Source organism: Leuciscus leuciscus, assembly GCF_965113295.1.
Source record: "Leuciscus leuciscus genome assembly, chromosome: 6".
Taxonomy (NCBI): domain Eukaryota; kingdom Metazoa; phylum Chordata; class Actinopteri; order Cypriniformes; family Leuciscidae; genus Leuciscus; species Leuciscus leuciscus.
The window spans coordinates 36,762,867-36,784,183 of NC_138730.1; the positions used below are offsets into that span (position 1 = coordinate 36,762,867).

The following is a 21,317-nucleotide window of genomic DNA, read 5'->3' on the forward strand; positions in this document are numbered from 1 at the left end:
TTCTCAGCCTCCCCGGGAAAGTCTATTGGAGAGGAGAATACGGCTGATAGTAGAACCTCGGATTCAGGAGGAACAGTGCGGTTTCGTCCCGGTCGTGGAACACTGGACCAGCTCTATACCCTTTCCAGGGTGCTGGAGGGTTCATGGGAGTTTGACCAATCAATCCACATTGAATCATTGGTGGAGAACAGTTTGGTTCAATTTTTTTACAGAGAAGAACCGCTACACACTATCTACAGTATCTATCTATCTATCTTAACTGTTATAATAAGTTTCTGTATAAGACTGCCTTCTAGTGGTCGTGTTTATTATATGACTGGCACATTTGCACACGTTTTAAAACCAGGAAATGTTTCAGTTCAGAGAAATTGAAACCTAAGCTCAAGCTGCTGCCGAAACATTGTGGATGTCTCTCTATCTGTGCAAAAAAAAATGGCAGAATCCAGTGTTTCTTTGGCTCAGGATCAGTTCAGTTGTTCAATCTGTCTGGATCTACTGAAGAATCCAGTGACCATTCCCTGTGGACACAGTTACTGTATGAACTGTATCACAGGCTGCTGGGATCAGGATGATCAGAAGGGAGTCTACAGCTGCCCTCAGTGCAGACAGAGCTTCACTACAAGACCTGTTTTAGGTAAAAACACCATGCTGGCTGAAGTGGTGAAGAAACTCAAGAAGGCAAAACTACAAGCTCGCCCTGCTCAATGTTATGCTGAACCTGGAGATGTGGAGTGTGACATCTGTACTGGGGACAAAAACAAAGCCATCAAGTCCTGTCTGGTGTGTCTGAACTCTTACTGTAAAAACCATCTTAAACAACATGAACTTTTCTTCAAAAGTAAAAACCACAATCTAATGGATGCCACTGAACGACTTCAGGAGATGATCTGCCCTCAACATGAGAAACTACTGGAGATTTACTGTCGTACTGATCAACACTGTATTTGTTATTTGTGTACAATGGATGAACACAAAAACCATGACACTGTATCAGCTACAGCAGAGAGGACTGAGAAACAGGTATGAACTCAGTAGTTGTGCCGCCTATACAAATCTTTAATCCATATCTACATAATCCAAGATCATTTTCCAAGCAGTTACTTCTTTGGATCTCCCAAGGATCTCATTTTTGACTTGAGGCAATTACTTTTTATGCAGTATGATTTATCAGATTCCTTTTTATTTGTTATTCCTACAGAGACAATTAGGTAAGATGCAAAGAAAAGACCAGCAGGGAATCCAGAAGAAACTGAAGGACCTTCAGAAGTTGAGAAAGGCTGTAGAGTATCACAAGGTGAGTTTAGAGCAGAAGAACTGCTGGAAGAGCTGTTTCAGACTCAGTTAGGACTCTCCTCCAGTCAGTCCGTAAGGAGCCAGTGCTGGAGCTCTTTCAGTCCCACTGAAGCCCACTGTGGGGAACAGGCTGTGTGAGGGACCAGTAATAGCTGAGTGAATGGACTGGTTCTAATGCGTCTCTGTGTGTCCTAACAGCGCTCTGCACAGGCAGCAGTGGAGGACAGTGAGAGGATCTTTACTGAGCTGATCCGCTCCATCGAGAGAAGCCGCTCTGAGGTGACACAGCTGATCAGAGACCAGGAGAAGACTGCAGTCAGTCGAGCAGAAGGACACTTGAAGAGACTAGAGCAGGAGATTGAGGATCTGAGGAGGAGAGACGCTGAGCTGGAGCAGCTTTCACACACAGACCATCACATCCATTTCATCCAGGTAACAGAGATCTGACAAACAGGACAGAGTCTTTAGTAATGGAAGAGATTGTGTTTTCTATCTAATGTTTCTGAGTCTTTAGCTGGTGCTTCTATTGTGTCTTTGTGTCTGTGTAGAGTTTCCAGTCTCTCTCTGTCCCTCCTGGATCTACAGACTCACCCAGCATCACTTTCTGTTCTCGTCTCTCTTTTGATGATGTTGGTAAATCTGTGTCTCTTCTGAAAGAGAAACTTGTGCATTTCTTCAGAGAGGAGATAAAAATGATATCTGGTAGAGGTAAGCTTTTCCTAACATGTATTACATGATGTCATTTAAAAAAGAGAAAAAAACACAACAAAAAAACAATGCATATTTAAAATATTGTAAAATGTTTGATAATTAAACATATTTTTTATTGGGTTCCGTAGTAAGAAACATTAACATCATTCCCACCCCTGAACCCAAGACCCATGATGAGTTCATCCAATGTAAGTCTCTATGATCATACATGTACATAAAGAGACAAACTTTAGTTCTTATTATATCAACAATAAAAAAGGAACTGCATACAACTCTTGATATAGCCTACAGACACATTTACTCTGTTAATATTCAAAGTACAATTAACTACACCAAATCAGGAATAATCACATGATAGTTAGTTCATCTTACTGGGTTAGTTAACTTGAAAAGTCCTAGGGCCACATGTATAACATGTTGTGTAGAAACCATCCTACATTTGACCTTATGATAATTTCTCAATTGTGCATATGTGTGATTCAATCAGAGAACTAGATGTGGAATTTTTAAATTGCAAATGGTCTTGAAATTGTGCGCAGCCAAATGGTTTCAGATCCCCCCCCTTGTAAACGTGGCCTACTTAATGTTATCAATGTTTTATTAATGGCACAAGCACAACATATGCAGTTTCCTTTTTTCTCAAACAGCGACCCCTAGAGTCGCTGTGGAGTACTTGTATTTAACGTTACTGTCGTAAATACCACTCACGCAGAGCCGTCTCTGCACTCTTCCGACCGCGCTTTCTTTGTTTTCTTTGTCGACTCTGCAATGATTCACGTCTGAAATGCGTGCTAGTGTCTTCCATAGAGGCTGCTTCATATGTTGTTGATGTATGTGACGTCGTGCCATAAAGCAAATCGTGATCCCCCCCCCCCCATAGACTGCAACTTTATTACCACTTTCAAGGCCCAGAAAGGTAGTAAAGACATTGTTAAAATAGTCTTAGCAACAAGAATGTTTTTATGTGCAGAAAAAATAAATAAAATGAAGATAATAATGATTTTATTCAACAAGTTCTTCTCCTCCGTGTCAGTCTCTGATGCTGTTCACGTTGTAAACAATGCAGCTCTTCCGGGTTCTGGGTCAGAACGCCAGCTCAGATTTGACCGGCTCCTGCCTCAGCAACATACACATGCATTGTGGTGCTCACGTGAGCAGCGCCAGAGACTGCGCAAAAAGTATTCTCATCGCTTCATATAATTAAGGTTGAACCACTGTTGTCACATTAGTGTTGCACGGTGCACCGATACTTCAAAAGTATCGCGATTCTCTGAAATTAAAAACGTCACGATACCTACATTTATTAGTATCGATACTTCTAAGAATGCCCGCGTTCCAGATTTGTAAGGGACGTATTTCATGTTGGTATGTGCAACGCACGCTTCCAGTGCCTCCCTATGGACGTCTGTGTTTTTTCTCCTCACGCACGCAGCAAAGAAGCTGCAGCTCAGGGCTCGAATTTCGGCGTGGGATAGCGGGTGTCGGGATAGACGGAATTGTCACTTGCATAATCGGGCCAGCATTGCATCATGAGTAACTAAAGTTTACCATTTGCACGTCTTTTTAAGTCTTACCAGTTTAAACATTCACGCGATTTTAAACTATTCGGTACTTGCGCGCTGTCTGAGAGATGTTTTTTTTTTCTCTGCACACATACATAGAGTAAAGCCGCCTCACACACAGCTCACGGGTAACAAATGTTATTTTTCGTGGATTATATCGCTTTAACAGTCAAAAACATGCAAAAATGATGTCAATTTCGGTCTTGGTGAGTATCCTCTAAACACAGTCAGTTATGTCTTAAGCATAAATCGCACGTGACCGTATAATAACAGGATCCGTGCACTTGCTCTTACTGTGACAGCAGACATATGTGTCTGTCATTAATTTGGTTGTCAAAACAACAAAACATGGCTTTCATTTTAAGGAATCAGGATTAATAGCCTATGTATTTTATTTAGTCAGGACTAAAATACTACCCAGTGTTATTTTACATTTGGTTACTTTATTCAGTCTCTGTAGTATTTCTAAATACTAGTGTTAGACCTAAGCAAAAACTTTTCTCTTTATTTCTCTTTATTGGTATCTTTATTCTATTGTATTTATTTGTGCTACTTTTTTCAATTTTATTCAAAGATTGAAATCAAGCTTCCTTGAGTTGTGTAAATTCTTAAGAACAAAATTACCCCATTGTAAAAATGCAATGAGTGCAGCATACATTTAGGCGAGATAAATGTAATAAAATAAAAAAAGTCTAAACTCCCCCCTCAAATTAAAAATTTATATTGATATTTGAGAGTGTTTCTCCCTTTTCAGGAAAAGTATCGAAATCGCAATTCTTGACTTGGTATCGGTATCGAAACAATAATTTTGGTATCGTGACAACACTAAGTCACATGGACTATTTTAACGATGTCTTTACTACCTTTCTGGGCCTTGAAAGTGGTAAATTTGCAGTTTATGGGGGGGGTCAGAAAGCTCTCAGATTTCATCAAAAATATCTTAATTTGTGTTCCGAAGATGAACGAAGTTCTTACGGGTTTGGAACGACATGAGGGTGAGTAATTAATGACAGAATTTTCACTTTTGAGTGAACTAACCCTTTAAGTGTCAACCTGTGAAACATAAAGATCCACTAGTCAACGTCCAAATACTTTACTTGAAAACGTACCCATTTCATAAATGAGTCCCCTGGTCTGGTCACTTGTGTTCATCACTCACTGCCAGGGCCGGCCCTGACCAATTTGCTGCCCTAGGCAAGATTTTACCTGGCGCCCCATGCATCACAGCCCATTTCACCCCGTCATTGTGTTCATGATTTAGCATATATATATATAGGCCTATATACAAACACACACACACACACACACACACACACACACACACACACACATTACAGCCTAAACACAAATACCAAGAGCATTACATAGCATTCAAGTCAAGTCCCCATTATCTTTTATAGCACGATTTACAATAAAGATTTAATGTGAACTTTGCTATTTTGAATAAACCTGTAAATAAATATCATTACTATGCCATAAAATGTACAGGCCAAAAGTTTGGAAACATTACTATTTTTAATGTTTTTGAAAGAAATTTCTTCTGCTCATCAAGCCTGCATTTATTTGATCAAAAATACAGAATTTTTTTTTATATTGTGATATATTATTACAATTTAAAATAATTGGTTTTCAATTTAATATACTTTAAATTATCATTTATTTCTGTGATGCAAAGCTGAATTTTCAGCATCATTACTCCAGTCTTCAGTGTCACATGTGACATCCGGTCTATCACATGATCCTTTAGAAATCATTCTAATATTCTGATTTATTATCAAAGTTGGAAACAGTTCTGCTGCTTAATATTTTTTCATAACCTGTGATACTTTTTTAGGATACTTTGATAAATAAATAGTAAAATAGTTTTTTTAAATGTTTTAAAAATAGAAATCGTTTGTAACAACAATATACATACTGGTCAGTAATTTGGGGTCATTTTTTTGTTGTTGTTGTTGTTGTTGAAATAAATCAATACTTTTATTCAGCAAGGATGTGTTAAATTGATAAAAAGTGATCGTAAAGATGATTTATATAATTAGAAAATATTTTTATTTTATTTTAAATAAATGCAGTTCTTTTTAACCTTTTATTCATCAAATATATTAGGCAGCAGAACTGTTTCCAACACTCATAATAAATCAGAATATTAGAATGATTTCTAAAGGATCTGACACTGAAGACTGGAGTAATGATGCTGAAAATTCAGCTTTGCATCACAGAAATAAATGATAATTTAAAGTATAATAAATTGAAAACCACAACTGCACAACTGTAGAGTAAAACATTAATAAAAAAGTGATAATAAAAAATGCGTCTTAAAACTGACATGATTGTTACAAAACCACACAGTCTGGGGACTCTGGAGAACTCAGAACAACTGCTAACATTAAGTTTAAGGTAAAAATAACTGCCATGAAATTATAGTATCTTACTCCTATGCCATAAATTGTTCATTCACTACATCACTTTACCTCTGTCTTTATCCCCTTTTATCCTCTTCTCTTCTTTTTGGCACTGTATCTATCGCAGACTATGCTCATTTATAATGTGTCATGTAAATTCGGCCTTCCGTCACAATCAGGAAACTTTCACCGCGTCTAGAACTGGCGCGAGCTGCCAGGCCCGTTTCTACGAGCTGTGTGTTAACAAAAGCAGTGCTGTCTACATTGGATGCGGAGTCGCGCACGCTACACAACAAATTACCAACAACTGATCGCGCGCGCGCTCTGTTTCTGACGCACTTCAAGCACTCGACGGGGCGGGGGACGATTGGTGAGCCGGACTTTTTTTTTTTTTTTTTTTTGGTAGTATTTCGAATTAATGGTTTTAAAATAGTATTATATATATATATAAAAAAAAAAATGTAAAAAAAAATAATAAAATAAATCACTCGTTCACTCATTCTGGCGCCCCTATGGATGAGTGGCGCCCCTAGCATTTGCCTATACCGCCTATGCCGCGGGCCGGCCCTGCTCACTGCTAGGTTCTGTTTTGGTAGATAAACATTACAATGGACCTTCAGCTCATCTGTACAGTTTGTGAGGTTTGCTGAGTTTGTACAGCTGCTGAAAAGAGATTTTAAAACTTTTAAACAGGACAAAAAATATTTGGAAAATAAATAGATTTGACTTTTCAATTCAAAATTTTTAACTATAATTTCTGATGGTCATCTCCAAACACACGCAGACACACCAATACAATAATGTTAACAGTGAGGCAGATGTTGTCAATCTTTTTTTCCTAAAGTATATAACTTGACTGTAACTTTCCATGTATTTAAAAACCTAAATATAATAAATCTCTGGTGTTTTATTTTTAAGACTGAAAGTCATGTATTACTTGATAAATGCAGATTATGTGTTTTATCTTCATCAGATTCCCGTCAACACACTTTGGATCCAAACACAGTTAATAAAAATCTGGCACTGTCTGAAGGGAACAGAGTGATTAAATACACTGACAAAGTTCAGCGGTATCCTGATCATCCAGACAGATTTGATGGTTATCCTCAGGTGTTGTGTCGAGAGAGTGTGTGTGGACGCTGTTACTGGGAGGTTGAGTGGAGTGGTGAGGTGGATATATCAGTGTCATATCAGAGCATCAGTAGGAAGGGACGGGGAGATGAATGTGCGTTTGGATATAATGATCAGTCCTGGAATTTGTCCTGCTGTGAATCCAGTAGCTCATTCTGGCATAATAACAAACAGACTAAACTCCCTGTAGTCTCCAGCTCCTCTAGAATAGGAGTGTATGTGGATCACAGTGCAGGAACTCTGTCCTTCTACAGCGTCTCTGACACAATGACCCTCATTCACAGAGTCCACACCACATTCACTCAGCCTCTCTATCCTGGGTTTAGAGGTACTATATCATGGACAGGACAGGGCTCAAAAATGAAACTCTGTGATCTATCAATATAGAAATTATATGCAGAGATTCCACAAATAATATTGTGAGAGATATTCTCAAGATATCATTGTCATGTCTTGATTTTGACAATGTTTCTTATGTTTACTCCAAATATTATCAGCACAATATTAATCATTTTTATTCACAAGTTGCAGTTATGCTTGTTATTTATGTCTGACGTTGTCTTTTAAATAGAAATCAACTTTATTTTCTTCACCTAACAGAACAAAAGAATTCAAAGTGATTTTTCTTTTCATTATTTAGCGATGACAGCTTTGTATCTTCAAAGAGTGTATGTACATGCAGTTCTAGCAGATCACATTTAACAAACGACTGAATAAATGCATTTAATAAACTAACTTATTCTCTCTGTTTCTGCAATTTCCCCAAATCCCTTCCATAAAAGATCTCTTATTGCCATTATTTAAAGAGAGGGAGCCCACAACACATTCACTTAATGGAATTAAAACCTAAATTAAAGATGATTTGTAACATTACTTTTATCATGAGAAGAAGACAAGGATCTGCGGTGTCAGTTTAATTCTGTAAGCACTTCACAAAACTGCAGTCAGTTTCAGATCACTAATCAAATGTTGTGTTCGTTTCTTATTTTGGTAGCTGTCGACACACATGGAAGAATCACAATTAAACTGAATGTTGGAGAAATGATCACCTGTCCAGTTTTGACTCTCTGAACATTGATCCCCACCCCTGAGAGCTGATCCAGGACTGGTGCTGCTGTAATCGTTCTCTGAAGCATGTGTGTATTGCAATGCACTGAAGACTCGTGTCTGGTCAGGTTTTATTTGGCGACAGTGTTTTAATAAACTGCCGCCAGCACAAAAATTACGAGAATTTTCCTTCACTTAATTTTGCCCTACACCTTACAAACCCCTAAACCCCACAGATCACCCTCAACAAATATTTTTTATACCAAAAACATTCCTGTAGCTCAAACTGGGAAAATGGTGCTAGCAACACCAAGGTACTGGGTTAGATTCCCAGGGAATGCATGATTTGATTTAATGTACAGTATACCTTGAATGCAATGCTTATCCCTTTGGACAAAATAAAGCAAATGTAACTTAAATTCAAAGGGTCTCTCATTTACAAAGAAGAATGTAAACGGCTTCAGATTGATAAACCTGTGGGAAAAGAACAGAATGACTGTCACAATCAGCATAAACAACAGATTTTAATATATCATAAAATTACATGTTTCTAGTCTCATAAACTGTCTTGCGAGTTTCTGTACTAGACTGCCATCTACAGGTAGGAGTCGTGTAAATTATATGACTGGCACATTTGCACACGTTTTAAAACCAGGAAATGTTTCAGTTCAGAGAAATCGAAACTAAGCTGGTGTTGTGGATGTCCCTCTGTCTGTTATTGTGTGAAATAAAATGGCAGAATCCAGTGTTTCTTTGGCTCAGGATCAGTTCAGTTGTTCAATCTGTCTGGATCTACTGAAGAATCCAGTAACCATTCCCTGTGGACACAGTTACTGTATGATCTGTATCACAGGCTGCTGGGATCAGGATGATCAGAAGGGAGTCTACAGCTGCCCTCAGTGCAGACAGAGCTTCACTACAAGACCTGTTTTAGCTAAAAACACCATGCTGGCTGAAGTGGTGGAGAAACTCAAGAAGGCAAAACTACAAGCTCGTCCTGCTCAGTGTTACACTGAATCTGGAGATGTGGAGTGTGACGTCTGTACTGGGGACAAAAACAAAGCCATCAAGTCCTGTCTGGTGTGTCTGAACTCTTACTGTCAAAATCATTTTGAACGTCACGAGGAATTTCACCCAGGAAAGCGACATAAAGTGATGGACGCCACTGTACGACTTCAGGAGATGATCTGCCCTCAACATGAGAAACTACAGGAGATTTTTTGTCGAACTGATCAGACCTGTATATGTTATCTGTGTATGTTGGATGAACACAAAACCCACGACACTGTTTCAGCTGCAGCAGAGAGGACTGAGAAACAGGTATGAACTATGAGTAGTTATGTTGAATAATAAATGTTTCTTCATAATTATGTAATCTATATATTTGAAGATCATTTTTAAACAGTTCTTAAACAAAACAGATAACGGAATTTCTACTCTTGGCTCATGTTTGAAACAGTTCTTTGTGACATTCTCTCAAAGAGGCGCATGTAAAGAGTTGTATTTTGACTGTATACTAAATCTTATAGAGACAGTTGGAGGAAACCCAGAGAAAATTCCAGCAGAGAATCGAGGAGAGACAGAAGGAGTTTGAGGAGCTGAGAGAGGCTGTAGAGTCTCACAAGGTGAGTTTAGAGCAGAAGAACTGCTGGAAGAGCTGTTTCAGACTCAGTTAGGACTCTCCTCCAGTCAGTCCGTGAGGAGCCAGTGCTGGAGCTCTTTCAGTCCCACTGAAGCCCACTGTGGGGAACAGGCTGTGTGAGGGACCAGTAAGAGCTGAGTGAATGGACTGGTTCTAATGCGTCTCTGTGTGTGTCCTAACAGCGCTCTGCACAGGCAGCAGTGGAGGACAGTGAGAGGATCTTTACTGAGCTGATCCGCTCCATTGAGAGAAGCCGCTCTGAGGTGACACAGCTGATCAGAGAACAGGAAAAGACTGCAGTGAGTCGAGCTGAAGAACAACTGGAGCGACTGGAGCAGGAGATTGAGGATCTGAGGAGGAGAGACACTGAGCTGGAGCAGGTTTCACACACAGATGATCACATTCAATTCCTCCAGGTAACAGAGATCTGACAAACAGGACAGTGTCTTTAGGAAGGGAAGAGATTGTGTTTTCTAATGTTTCTGAGTCTTTAGCTGCTGTTTCTATTGTGTCTGTGTAGAGTTTCCAGTCTCTCTCTGTCCCTCCTGGATCTACAGACTCGTCCAGCATCACTGTCAGTTCTCGTCTCTCTTTTGATGATGTTGGTAAATCTGTGTCTCATCTGAGAGAGAAACTGGAGCATTTCTGCAGAGAGGAGATAGAGAAGATATCTGGCAGAGGTAAGCTTTACATTTACTGACATGTATCACATGATGTCATGTAAAAAACAATGCATGTTTAAAATATTCTAAAATGTTTTATAATTAATTATTTTACAATATTTACAATAAAATGTCTGTTGGTTTCCACAGTGAGAAACATTAACATAATTTTCACCCCTGAACACAAGACCCATGAGGAGCTTCTCCAATGTAAGTCTCTATGATCATACATGTACATAAAGAGACAAACTTTAGTTCTTATTATATATCAGCAATCAGACTGAACTGTGCAGAACTGCATATAACGCTCTTGATTTATGAACTTGTAAGTATACTTTTTATACTAGTAGTAACGTTTTATAATTTTTTTAGTTTATGAAAGTACACATTGAAGTGTACTCTCAGTAAACAACTAGTTTAGTAGTTTTATACTGCAAGTATACTTGTAAGTTTCTTTAAGTGAACATAACATCATACTTATAATTTACTATTTATATATTATTTTTGCACTTTAAGTATACTATGTTCTTATTTAGGTATTGATTTTTTATACTTGAAATATACCTTTAACTGCACTTTAACTAAGTTTAAAAACATTATATTATATCTTCATGCATACTTTTTTATCAACACTTGAATGTGGGTAAGTTTATTAAAGAAAATCAACATAAACAAAAAAGCGGAGAAAATTTTTGTCAAAGACTTCGTCCGGATGGGATTCAGAACGATGATCAAAATAGATGCAGTGGATCGAGTCCATCAACACCCCCAAAGCTTCACAGTCCTATAGCTGGGTCGTCATTTCATTCAGTAATGTAAGGCAGAACATTAGGGAAAAGTTAAATAGATTTAAAGTAAATTCCTAAGTACTCTACCAGTGTACTAGCCTACACAAAAAATCAGATACTCCGAATAAGGAACATATCTGTTTTTTTTTAATAAATCAATATTTTCAAACAATGTAAGTTTATAAGACAGTATATAAAACTATATACAGTGCTATGCATACGTTTAGACACCCATGCTAAAGTTGACTAAAAATAGGACAAAAAAAATCATCTTTTGGAAATTGAACTTAATGCCTTAATTAAAAAATTTTGGAAAAATCCAACCTTTAAGGACACCAATTTTCTTTGTGAATGAATAATGTATCGTAAATAAATAAATGTTCTTCCTTAAAATACAGGGTGCATAAGTCTGGACACCCCTATGTTAAATTCCCATAGAGGCAGGCAGATTTTTATTTTTAAAGGCCAGTTACTTCATGGATCCAGGATACTATGCATCCTGATAAAATTCCCTTGGCCTTTGGAATTAAAATAGCCCCACATCATCACATAGCCTTCACCATACCTAGAGATTGGCATGGAGTACTTTCCATAAGATCATCTCTCAATGCAAATCAAACCAGCTATTTGGCTAACTGAAATAAAACCATGCCAATCTCTAGGTATGGTGAAGGCTTTGTGATGATGTGGGGCTATTTTATTTTTAATTTTTAATTATTTTACTTCATTCACAAAGAAAATTGGTGTCCTTAAAAGTTGGATTTTTCCTAATTTTTTTAATTAAGGCATTAAGTTCAATTTCCAAAAGATGATTTTTTATTCCTCTTTTTAGTCAACTTTAGCATGGGTGTCTAAACTTATGCATAGCACTGTATAAACTGTACTTTTAAGTATATCTCGATCAAAAGATAGGTACAAGTAGGCCAAATGTACTTAGATCTTTCTGTCAGTATAAGTAGAATATACTTGTGCAATTTTAAAGATATTTCTAAGAAGTACATAAAGTATATTTCTGAGAAGTATATAAAAAGTAGACTGAAAGTTAAAAAAAGTATACTAATAGCACACTTAAATAAACTTCTTTTTCGCAAAGGTAAACTAATCTTACTGGGTTAGTTAAAGGTCTTGGTCTGGTCACATGTGTTCATCACTCACTGCTAGTTTTTGTTTTGACAGAGAAACATTAAAATGGACCTTTAGCTGTAAACTGTACAGTTTTTGATAGAGCTGCTGTCTTTAAAACATTTGAACAGGACTAAAAACTAAACAGAAATTTGAATTGACTTTTCAATTCTACATTTTTAAACCAACTATAATTTTTTCCGGTCAACTCCAAACACATACGGACACACCAACACAATGATGTTATGATGTTGATAACAATGAGGCAGATGTTGTGTAGCTTTTTCCCTAAAGTAACATCACTGACTTTTTTCATATATATATAATCCTAAATGTAATAAAGGTCTGGTGTTTTATTTTTATTACTTTTTATCTTAAACAGATTCCCGTCAGCTCTCTTTGGATTCAAACACAGTGAATAAAAACCTGGTACTGTCTGAAGGGAACAGAGTGGTTAAATACGCTAACAAAGTCCAGCGGTATCCTGATCATCCAGACAGATTTGATGATCTTCCTCAGGTGTTGAGTCAAGAGAGTGTGTGTGGACGCTGTTACTGGGAGGTTGAGTGGAGTGGTATAGTGGATATATCAGTGTCATATAAGAGCATCAGTAGGAAGGGACGGGGAGATGAATGTAGATTTGAACGTAATGATCAGTCCTGGAGTTTGTTCTGCTCTGACTCCAGTTGCTCATTCTGGCATAATAACAAACAGACTAAACTCCCTGGAGTCTCCAGCTCCTCTAGAATAGGAGTGTATGTGGATCACAGTGCAGGAACTCTGTCCTTCTACAGCGTCTCTGACACAATGACCCTCATTCACAGAGTCCACACCACATTCACTGAGCCTCTCTATCCTGGGTTTCGGGTTATTCGATTTGTAAAAAATTTTGTTTTGATTTGTTCAAAAGTGACATTCTGTGATCTAACAATATAGATGGTACAGATACTGTGAAAAATATTCTCAAAATATAATTGTCATGTTATTGACATTTTTTTGTGATGTTTACTCAAAACATTAACAACACAATTGTAATCATTAGCAGTAAGTGATTTTATTTGTGAATTGCAATGATGCTTATTTGTTATGTCTGACATTGTCTTTTAAAAATAAATCAAATCTGTTTTCTTCATCACACAGAACAGCTCTGTATCTTCAAAGAGTGTATGTACATCCATCTGCAGTTTTCATGAGCTTATTCTCTCTGTTCCAGCAAAACCCTTGTATAAACAAATGACCTTTAAGTATCCTGATCAAAAATAAAGGTGTCAACACTATATTAACTCACTGAGCCTCTATCCTGTGTTTATGGAGAATCTGAACCTGAGTATTGAAACAATATAGATTACCTAAATGTTTTTTAAGAAGATGTGAAATGATAAAAATGTGATAGACATTTTTCTATGCATTACCTTAATGGTAAAAATAATTTCTTTTAAATGGGTGTATATTTAGTTTTCATTGTTATTTCTTTAAAATGCAAATTGTTGTATATTTTTGTTAAACATTCATCATTTTCTACTTCTACTTTCTAAAAGAATTTTTACAATTATTTCTAAATTTTTATTTCTTTATTCCTTTTTTATTTCTATTTGCAATAAAGTATATATATATAGTCACATGGACTATTTTAACAATTTCTTTACTACCTTTCTGGGCCTTTAAAGTTGTAATAAAGTTGCAGTCTATGAGGGGGAATCTAGATATAGAATATATATATATGGATTTTAAAGAAAATAGAACTCAACTTACCAATATTTTCTCTGCAGCATCAACTGATGACGCCAGAGGGCGCACCAAGACAAAAAAATAATTATTGAGCATTTTATTCTCCTGTGCGCTGGGTTATAGCTGGTACAAGTCATGCCATGAAACACGTCTGAAATGCGTGCTAGTGTCTTCCATAGAGGCTGCTTCATATGTTGTTGATGTATGTGACGTCGTGCCATAAAGCAAGTCGTGATTCCCCCTCATAGACTGCAACTTTATTACCACTTTAAAGGCCCAGAAAGGTAGTAAAGAAATTGTTAAAATAGTCCATGTGACTACAGTGGTTCAAACTTAATTTTATGAAGCAACAAAAATACTTTTTATGTGCAAAAAAATAAATAAAAAAGATAATAATGACGTGCAATCTCTGATGCTGTTCACGTTGTAAACAATGCAGCTCTTCCGGGTTCTGGGTCAGAACGCCAGCTCAGATTTGACCGGCTCCTGCATCAACAACACACACATGCATCGTGAGCAGCGCCAGAGACTCGGAAAAGAAGAAAATGTTGAATAAAGTCGCAAAAAGTATTCTCGTCACTTAATATAATTAAGGTTGAACCACTGTAGTCACATGGACTATTTTAACGATGTCTTTTATGAAGGTAAAATGATGCCATAATGAATTGCATGCGCAGGGTAAGATTTGTGAAAGTGTACATAAAATTGCAAGCGTAAATTAAATTTGCATGCGCAAGAGAAGATTTGTAAAGGTGTAAATCGCCTTTCAAGTGTAAGAAAAAAATATTTGCAGCATTTAACTGTTATTCGTAAGTGTAATTCATGTATTGTGAAGCTGCAGCTTCATGCTAACGCAAAATAAATAGGATCTGTATTCTTCTGACTTCCATTTTTCCGCGCTAACACTTTTGGCACGGTTTTTGCGCACAAATACGGCAAAAAGCACTGCAGGCCTGTGAACAGCAATTTGCGACCGAAAACAACAGAGTTAGGAACTGCAAAACAGATTTATTGCGTAAAATCAAACTTTGTGTAAAAAAATAAACTGTTGCAAATGTCTATATGACTTGTTGTGTACATGAGGCAAAAAAAAGTTCCCGAAATAACCCGATTTGTACAGTTGCGTCTTTCCTTTACCTGCGCTTCCAGTTTTGGCACGTTCTCTCACTCATTGAGTTTTGCAAGCGCGAAGAGGAGGGAGGGTCCACCTTCTTCATGTAGCCAATCAGATGAGCTTCTCGCTGACTCTAGGTTTACTCTTATCTGATTGGTTCAATAAACACGCCAGTCACCAGAACACATCTTTATCTTCATTTGGCTCAGAAACGTTCTCGTTGCCGAAATGGTACTTTTAGTGCACACATACATGTTAAATAGATAGATAAATAAACAAACAAATAAATAAACATACATCATGATTGCTTAATAAGCTGTGCACCATTAGGCTGATTAAGGCTGACTAACATTCATACTGAATTTCAAGCTGGTGTTAACGTTATTGGATTGAAATTTGATATATTATATAATCTGTTACACCACTGAGCAGATGTTAAACTTTACAATCAAAACATTTAATACCCATTCTTTATGTAATAATACCATTCTGATGCAGTGTTTTTCACATCATGTCTCTGTTCATGGTAATTAACACTCAGTTATATATTTTGAAATATTGTCTTGGTCGCACTGTCAATATTCATTCTGATTAGTGATTACTTTCCTGTGACTGAATCAAGCTATTTTATGTAGCTAGCATGAATAACAAAATGCTTTCTCTGTGTCCAGATTTGACTGTAATGAAAAACTAATACTAAATTAAAAACTTTCACAAAAAGTAACTAATTATGTCTGAATAAAAACCCAGCAACCAGGGAATATACAGCCTCTTGATATGATTATATATAGGGCTATACAGCCATCTAGTGGTTGCACGATGGCATTGCAGGTGGTAAATGGTGCATAATTCAGAGATGCTCTTAAAATACAATATTGAAAATTGAAAAAAATATTATTGTAACTCATTTAAGTTAAATAATAATAGTAGCCTATGCATGCAGTAGTGCAGATACTTAATTTTCTTAACACACCAGCTCGAAATTCAGTATGAACTCATATAGGCAGCCTAATGGTTCACAGGCTATTAAGCAATCATGATCTATTTATCTATTTATTTAACATGTGTGCATTAAAAGTACCATTTCGGCAACAAGAACGTTTCTGAGCCCAAATGAAGATAAATATGTGTTCTGGTGACTGGCGTGTTTATTGAACCAATCAGATAAGAGTAAACCTAGAGTCAGCGAGAAGCTCATCTGATTGGCTACATGAAGAAGGTGGACCCTCCCTCCTCTTCGCGCTTGCAAAACTCAATGAGTGAGAGAACGTGCCAAAACTGGAAGTGCAGGTAAAGGAAAGACGCAACTGTACAAATCGGGTCATTTCGGGAACTTTTTTTTGCCTCATGTACACAACAAGTCATATAGACATTTGCAACAGTTTATTTTTTTACACAAAGTTTGATTTTACGCAATAAATCTGTTTTGCAGTTCCTAACTCTGTTGTTTTCGGTCGCAAATTGCTGTTCACAGGCCTGCAGTGCTTTTTGCCGTATTTGTGCGCAAAAACCGTGCCAAAAGTGTTAGCGCGGAAAAATGGAAGTCAGAAGAATACAGATCCTATTTATTTTGCGTTAGCATGAAGCTGCAGCTTCACAATACATGAATTACACTTACGAATAACAGTTAAATGCTGCAAATATTTTTTTCTTACACTTGAAAGGCGATTTACACCTTTTCAAATCTTCTCTTGCACATGCAAACTTTCACAAATCTTACCCTGCGCATGCAATTCATTATGGCATCATTTTACCTTCATAGTCTTTACTACCTTTCTGGGCCTTGAAAGTGGTAAATTTGCAGTTCATGGGGGGTGGGCGGGGGGGGGGGGGGGGGGTCAGAAAGCTCTCAGATTTCATCAAAAATATCTTAATTTGTGTTCCGAAGATGAATGAAGTTCTTACGGGTTTGTTTGGAACAACATGAGGGTGAGTAATTAATGACAGAATTTTCACTTTTGAGTGAACTAACCCTTTAAGTGTCAACCTGTGAAAACATAAAGATCCACTAGTCAACGTCCAAATACTTTACTTGAAAACGTACCCGTTTTATAAATGAGTCCCCTGGTCTGGTCACTTGTGTTCATCACTCACTGCTAGGTTCTGTTTTGGTAGATAAACATTACAATGGACCTTCAGTTCAACTGTACAGTTTGTGAGGTTTGCTGAGTTTGTACAGCTGCTGAAAAGAGATTTTAAAACTTTTAAACAGGACAAAAAATATATAGAAAATAAATAGATTTGACTTTTCAATTCAAAATTTTTAACTATAATTTCTGATGGTCATCTCCAAACACACGCAGACACACCAATACAATAATGTTAAAAGTGAGGCAGATGTTGTGAATCTTTTTTTCCTAAAGTATATAACATGAATGTAACTTTCCATGTATTTAAAAACCTAAATATAATAAATCTCTGGTGTTTTATTTTTAAGACTGAAAGTCATGTATTACTTGATAAATGAAGATTATGTGTTTTATCTTCATCAGATTCCCGTCAACACACTTTGGATCCAAACACAGTTAATAAAAATCTGGCACTGTCTGAAGGGAACAGAGTGATTAAATACACTGACAAAGTCCAGCGGTATCCTGATCATCCAGACAGATTTGATGGTTATCCTCAGGTGTTGTGTCGAGAGAGTGTGTGTGGATGCTGTTACTGGGAGGTTGAGAGGAGTGGTGAGGTGGATATATCAGTGTCATATAAGAGCATCAGTAGGAAGGGACGGGGAGATGAATGTGCGTTTGGATATAATGATCAGTCCTGGAATTTATCCTGCTGTGAATCCAGTAGCTCATTCTGGCATAATAACAAACAGACTAAACTCCCTGTAGTCTCCAGCTCCTCTAGAATAGGAGTGTATGTGGATCACAGTGCAGGAACTCTGTCCTTCTACAGCGTCTCTGACACAATGACCCTCATTCACAGAGTCCACACCACATTCACTCAGCCTCTCTATCCTGGGTTTAGAGGTACTATATCATGGACAGGACAGGGCTCAAAAATGAAACTCTGTGATCTATAGAGATTATATGCAGAGATTCCACAAATAATATTGTGAGAGATATTCTCAAGATAATTGTCATGTTTTGATTTTGACAATGTTTCTTATGTTTACTCCAAATATTATCAGCACAATATTAATCATTTTTATTCACAAGTTGCAGTTATGCTTGTTATTTATGTCTGACATTGTCTTTTAAATAGAAATCAACTATATTTTCTTCACCTAACAGAACAAAAGAATTCAAAGTGATTTTTCTTTTCATTATTTAGCGGTGATAGCTTTGTATCTTCAAAGAGTGTATGTACATGCAGTTCTAGCAGATCACATTCAACAAACTACTGAATAAATGCATTTAATAAACTAACTTATTCTCTCTGTTTCTGAAATTTCCCCAAATCCCTTCCATAAAAGATCTCTTATTGCCATTATTTAAAGAGAGGGAGCCCACAACACATTCACTTAATGGAATTAAGACCTAAATTAAAGATGATTTGTAACATTACTTTTATCATGAGAAGAAGAAGACAAGGATCTGCGGTGTCAGTTTAATTCTGTAAGCACTTCACAAAACTGCAGTCAGTTTCAGATCACTAATCAAATGCTGTATTAGTTTCTTATTTTGGTAGCTGTCGACACACATGGAAGAATCACAATTAAACTGAATGTTGGAGAAATGATCACCTGTCGAGTTTTGACTCTCTGAACATTGATCCCCACCCCTGAGAGCTGATCCAGGACTGGTGCTGTTGTAATCGTTCTCTGAAGCGTGTGTGTATTGCAATGCACTGAAGACTCGTGTCTGGTCAGGTTTTATTTGCTGACAGTGTTTTTATAAACTGAAGCCAGCACAAAAATTACGAGAATTTTCCTTCAATTCATTTTGCCCTACACCCTACAAACCCCTAAACCCTACAGATCATTAAACCCTCAACAAATATTTTTATACCAAAAACAGTGAGCAAAAGCTTTCCTGTAGTTCAAACAGTAGAAAATGGTGCTAGCAACACCAAGGTACTGGGTTAGATTCCCAGGGAATGCATGATTTGATTTAATGTAGCCAACAGTATACCTTATGCAATGCTTATCCCTTTGGACAAAATAAAGCAAATGTAACTTAAATTCAAAGGGTCTCTCCTTTACAAAGAAGAATGTAAACGGAGAATGTAAAATATATTCAAATAAAAAAGTTATTTTAAATTGTAATAATGTTATTGTTTTTTTATTTTTTTATTAAATAATTGCAGCCTTGGTGAGCAGAAGATAATTGTTTTAAAAACATTAAAAATCTTAACGATCCCAAACTTTTGAAATGCACATAAAAAGAAAGACTTTAGCATTTATTAAACTGAACTGTATACACCACTCTTCATTTACATAAGACACATTTACTCTGTTAATATTCAAAGTACAATAAACTATACCATTCAGGAATAATCACATGATAGTAGTTCATCTTGCTGGGTAAGTTAAAAGTCCTGGGGTGCGTACCGTGCGTTTCCCAAAAGCATTGTAATCTTAAGTTAATCGTTCAGGCCATCGGTGGCATTTGTTCTACGATCAGCTTATGATGCTTTTGGGAAACACGGCCCTGATCTAGTCACTTGTGTTCATCACTAACTGCTACGTTATGTTGTTTTGACAGAGAAACATTAAAATGGACCTTCAGCTCAAATGTACAGTTTGTGAGGCTGCTGAGTTTGTACAGTTGCTGAAAAGAGATTTTAAAAAATTTGAACAGGAGTAAAAAAAATAATAATGAGATTTGACTTTTCAATTCTAAATCTTTACAACTATTATTTCTGCTGGTCAACTCCAAACACACGCAGACACACCAATACAATTATGTTAATTTTTTCCCTAAAATATAAAACATGACTGTAACTTTCCATTTAAAAACCTTAATATAATAAACCTCTGGTGTTTTATTTTTATGACTGAAAGTCATGTATTACTTGATAAATGCAGATTATGTTTTATCTTCATCAGATTCCCGTCAGCTCTCTTTGGATCCAAACACAGTGAATAAATACCTGGTGCTGTCTAAAGGGAACAGAGTCGTTAAAGACACTTACAAAGTCCAGCGGTATCCTGATCATCCAGACAGATTTGATTATTGGGAGCAGGTGTTGTGTCGAGAGAGTGTGTGTGGACGCTGTTACTGGGAGGTTGAGTGGAGTGGTAAAGTGGATATATCAGTGTCATATAAGAGCATCAGCAGAAAGGGAGAGGGATATGAGTGTGAGTTTGGACGTAATGATCAGTCCTGGAGTTTGTTCTGCTCTGAATCCAGTTGCTCATTCTGGCATAATAACAAACAGACTAAACTCCCTGTAGTCTCCAGCTCCTCTAGAATAGGAGTGTATGTGGATCACAGTGCAGGAACTCTGTCCTTCTACAGCGTCTCTGACACAATGACCCTCATTCACAGAGTCCACACCACATTCACTCAGCCTCTCTATCCTGGGTTTAGAGGTACTATATCATGGACAGGACAGGGCTCAAAAATTAAACTCTGTGATCTATCAATATAGAGATTATATGCAGAGATTCCACAAATAATATTGTGAGAGATATTCTCAAGATATCATTGTCATGTCTTGATTTTGACAATGTTTCTTATGTTTACTCCATATATTATCAGCACAATATTAATCATTTTTATTCACAAGTTGCAGTTATGCTTGTTATTTATGTCTGACGTTGTCTTTTAAATAGAAATCAACTATATTTTCTTCACCTAACAGAACAAAAGAATTCAAAGTGATTTTTCTTTTCATTATTTAGCGCTGACAGCTTTGTATCTTCAAAGAGTGTATGTACATGCAGTTCTAGCTGATCACATTCAACAAACTACTGAATAAATGCATTTAATAAACTGACTTATTCTCTCTGTTTCTGCAATTTCCCCAAATCCCTTCCATAAAAGATCTCTTATTGACATTATTTAAAGAGAGGGAGCCCACAACACATTCACTTAATGGAATTAAAACCTAAATTAAAGATGATTTGTAACATTACTTTTATCATGAGAAGAAGAAGACAAGGATCTGCGCTGTCAGTTTAATTCTGTAAGCACTTCACAAAACTTCAGTCAGTTTCAGA

The 21,317-nt window shown here is 36.8% G+C and overlaps 1 protein-coding gene across 1 annotated transcript; it reads left to right on the top strand.

The window, feature by feature from the left end:
* The first annotated feature begins 359 nt into the window (after positions 1–359).
* On the top strand, positions 360–21,092 carry LOC309501337 (uncharacterized protein). Its single transcript, XM_082173386.1, has 15 exons — positions 360–1,020; positions 1,199–1,294; positions 1,492–1,725; positions 1,842–2,001; positions 2,133–2,192; positions 6,942–7,480; positions 8,879–9,466; positions 9,676–9,771; positions 9,971–10,204; positions 10,309–10,468; positions 10,601–10,660; positions 12,743–13,294; positions 17,695–17,886; positions 18,043–18,180; positions 20,202–21,092. Exons 1-15 carry the CDS (start codon positions 433–435, stop codon positions 20,744–20,746), a joined length of 4,242 nt encoding a protein of 1,413 aa, XP_082029512.1. The 5' UTR covers positions 360–432; the 3' UTR covers positions 20,747–21,092.
* Positions 21,093–21,317: the final 225 nt, after the last annotated feature.

Excerpts from the sequence above, each read along its gene's own strand:
- LOC309501337 (XM_082173386.1), top strand. The coding sequence starts at position 433 with ATGGCAGAATCCAGTGTTTCTTTGGCTCAGGATCAGTTCAGTTGTTCA. Across the intron at positions 1,295-1,491 it reads AGGCTGTAGAGTATCACAAG|CGCTCTGCACAGGCAGCAGT; the intron begins GTGAGTTTAGAG and ends GTGTCCTAACAG. Across the intron at positions 17,887-18,042 it reads CTGGGAGGTTGAGAGGAGTG|TCTCCAGCTCCTCTAGAATA; the intron begins GTGAGGTGGATA and ends AACTCCCTGTAG.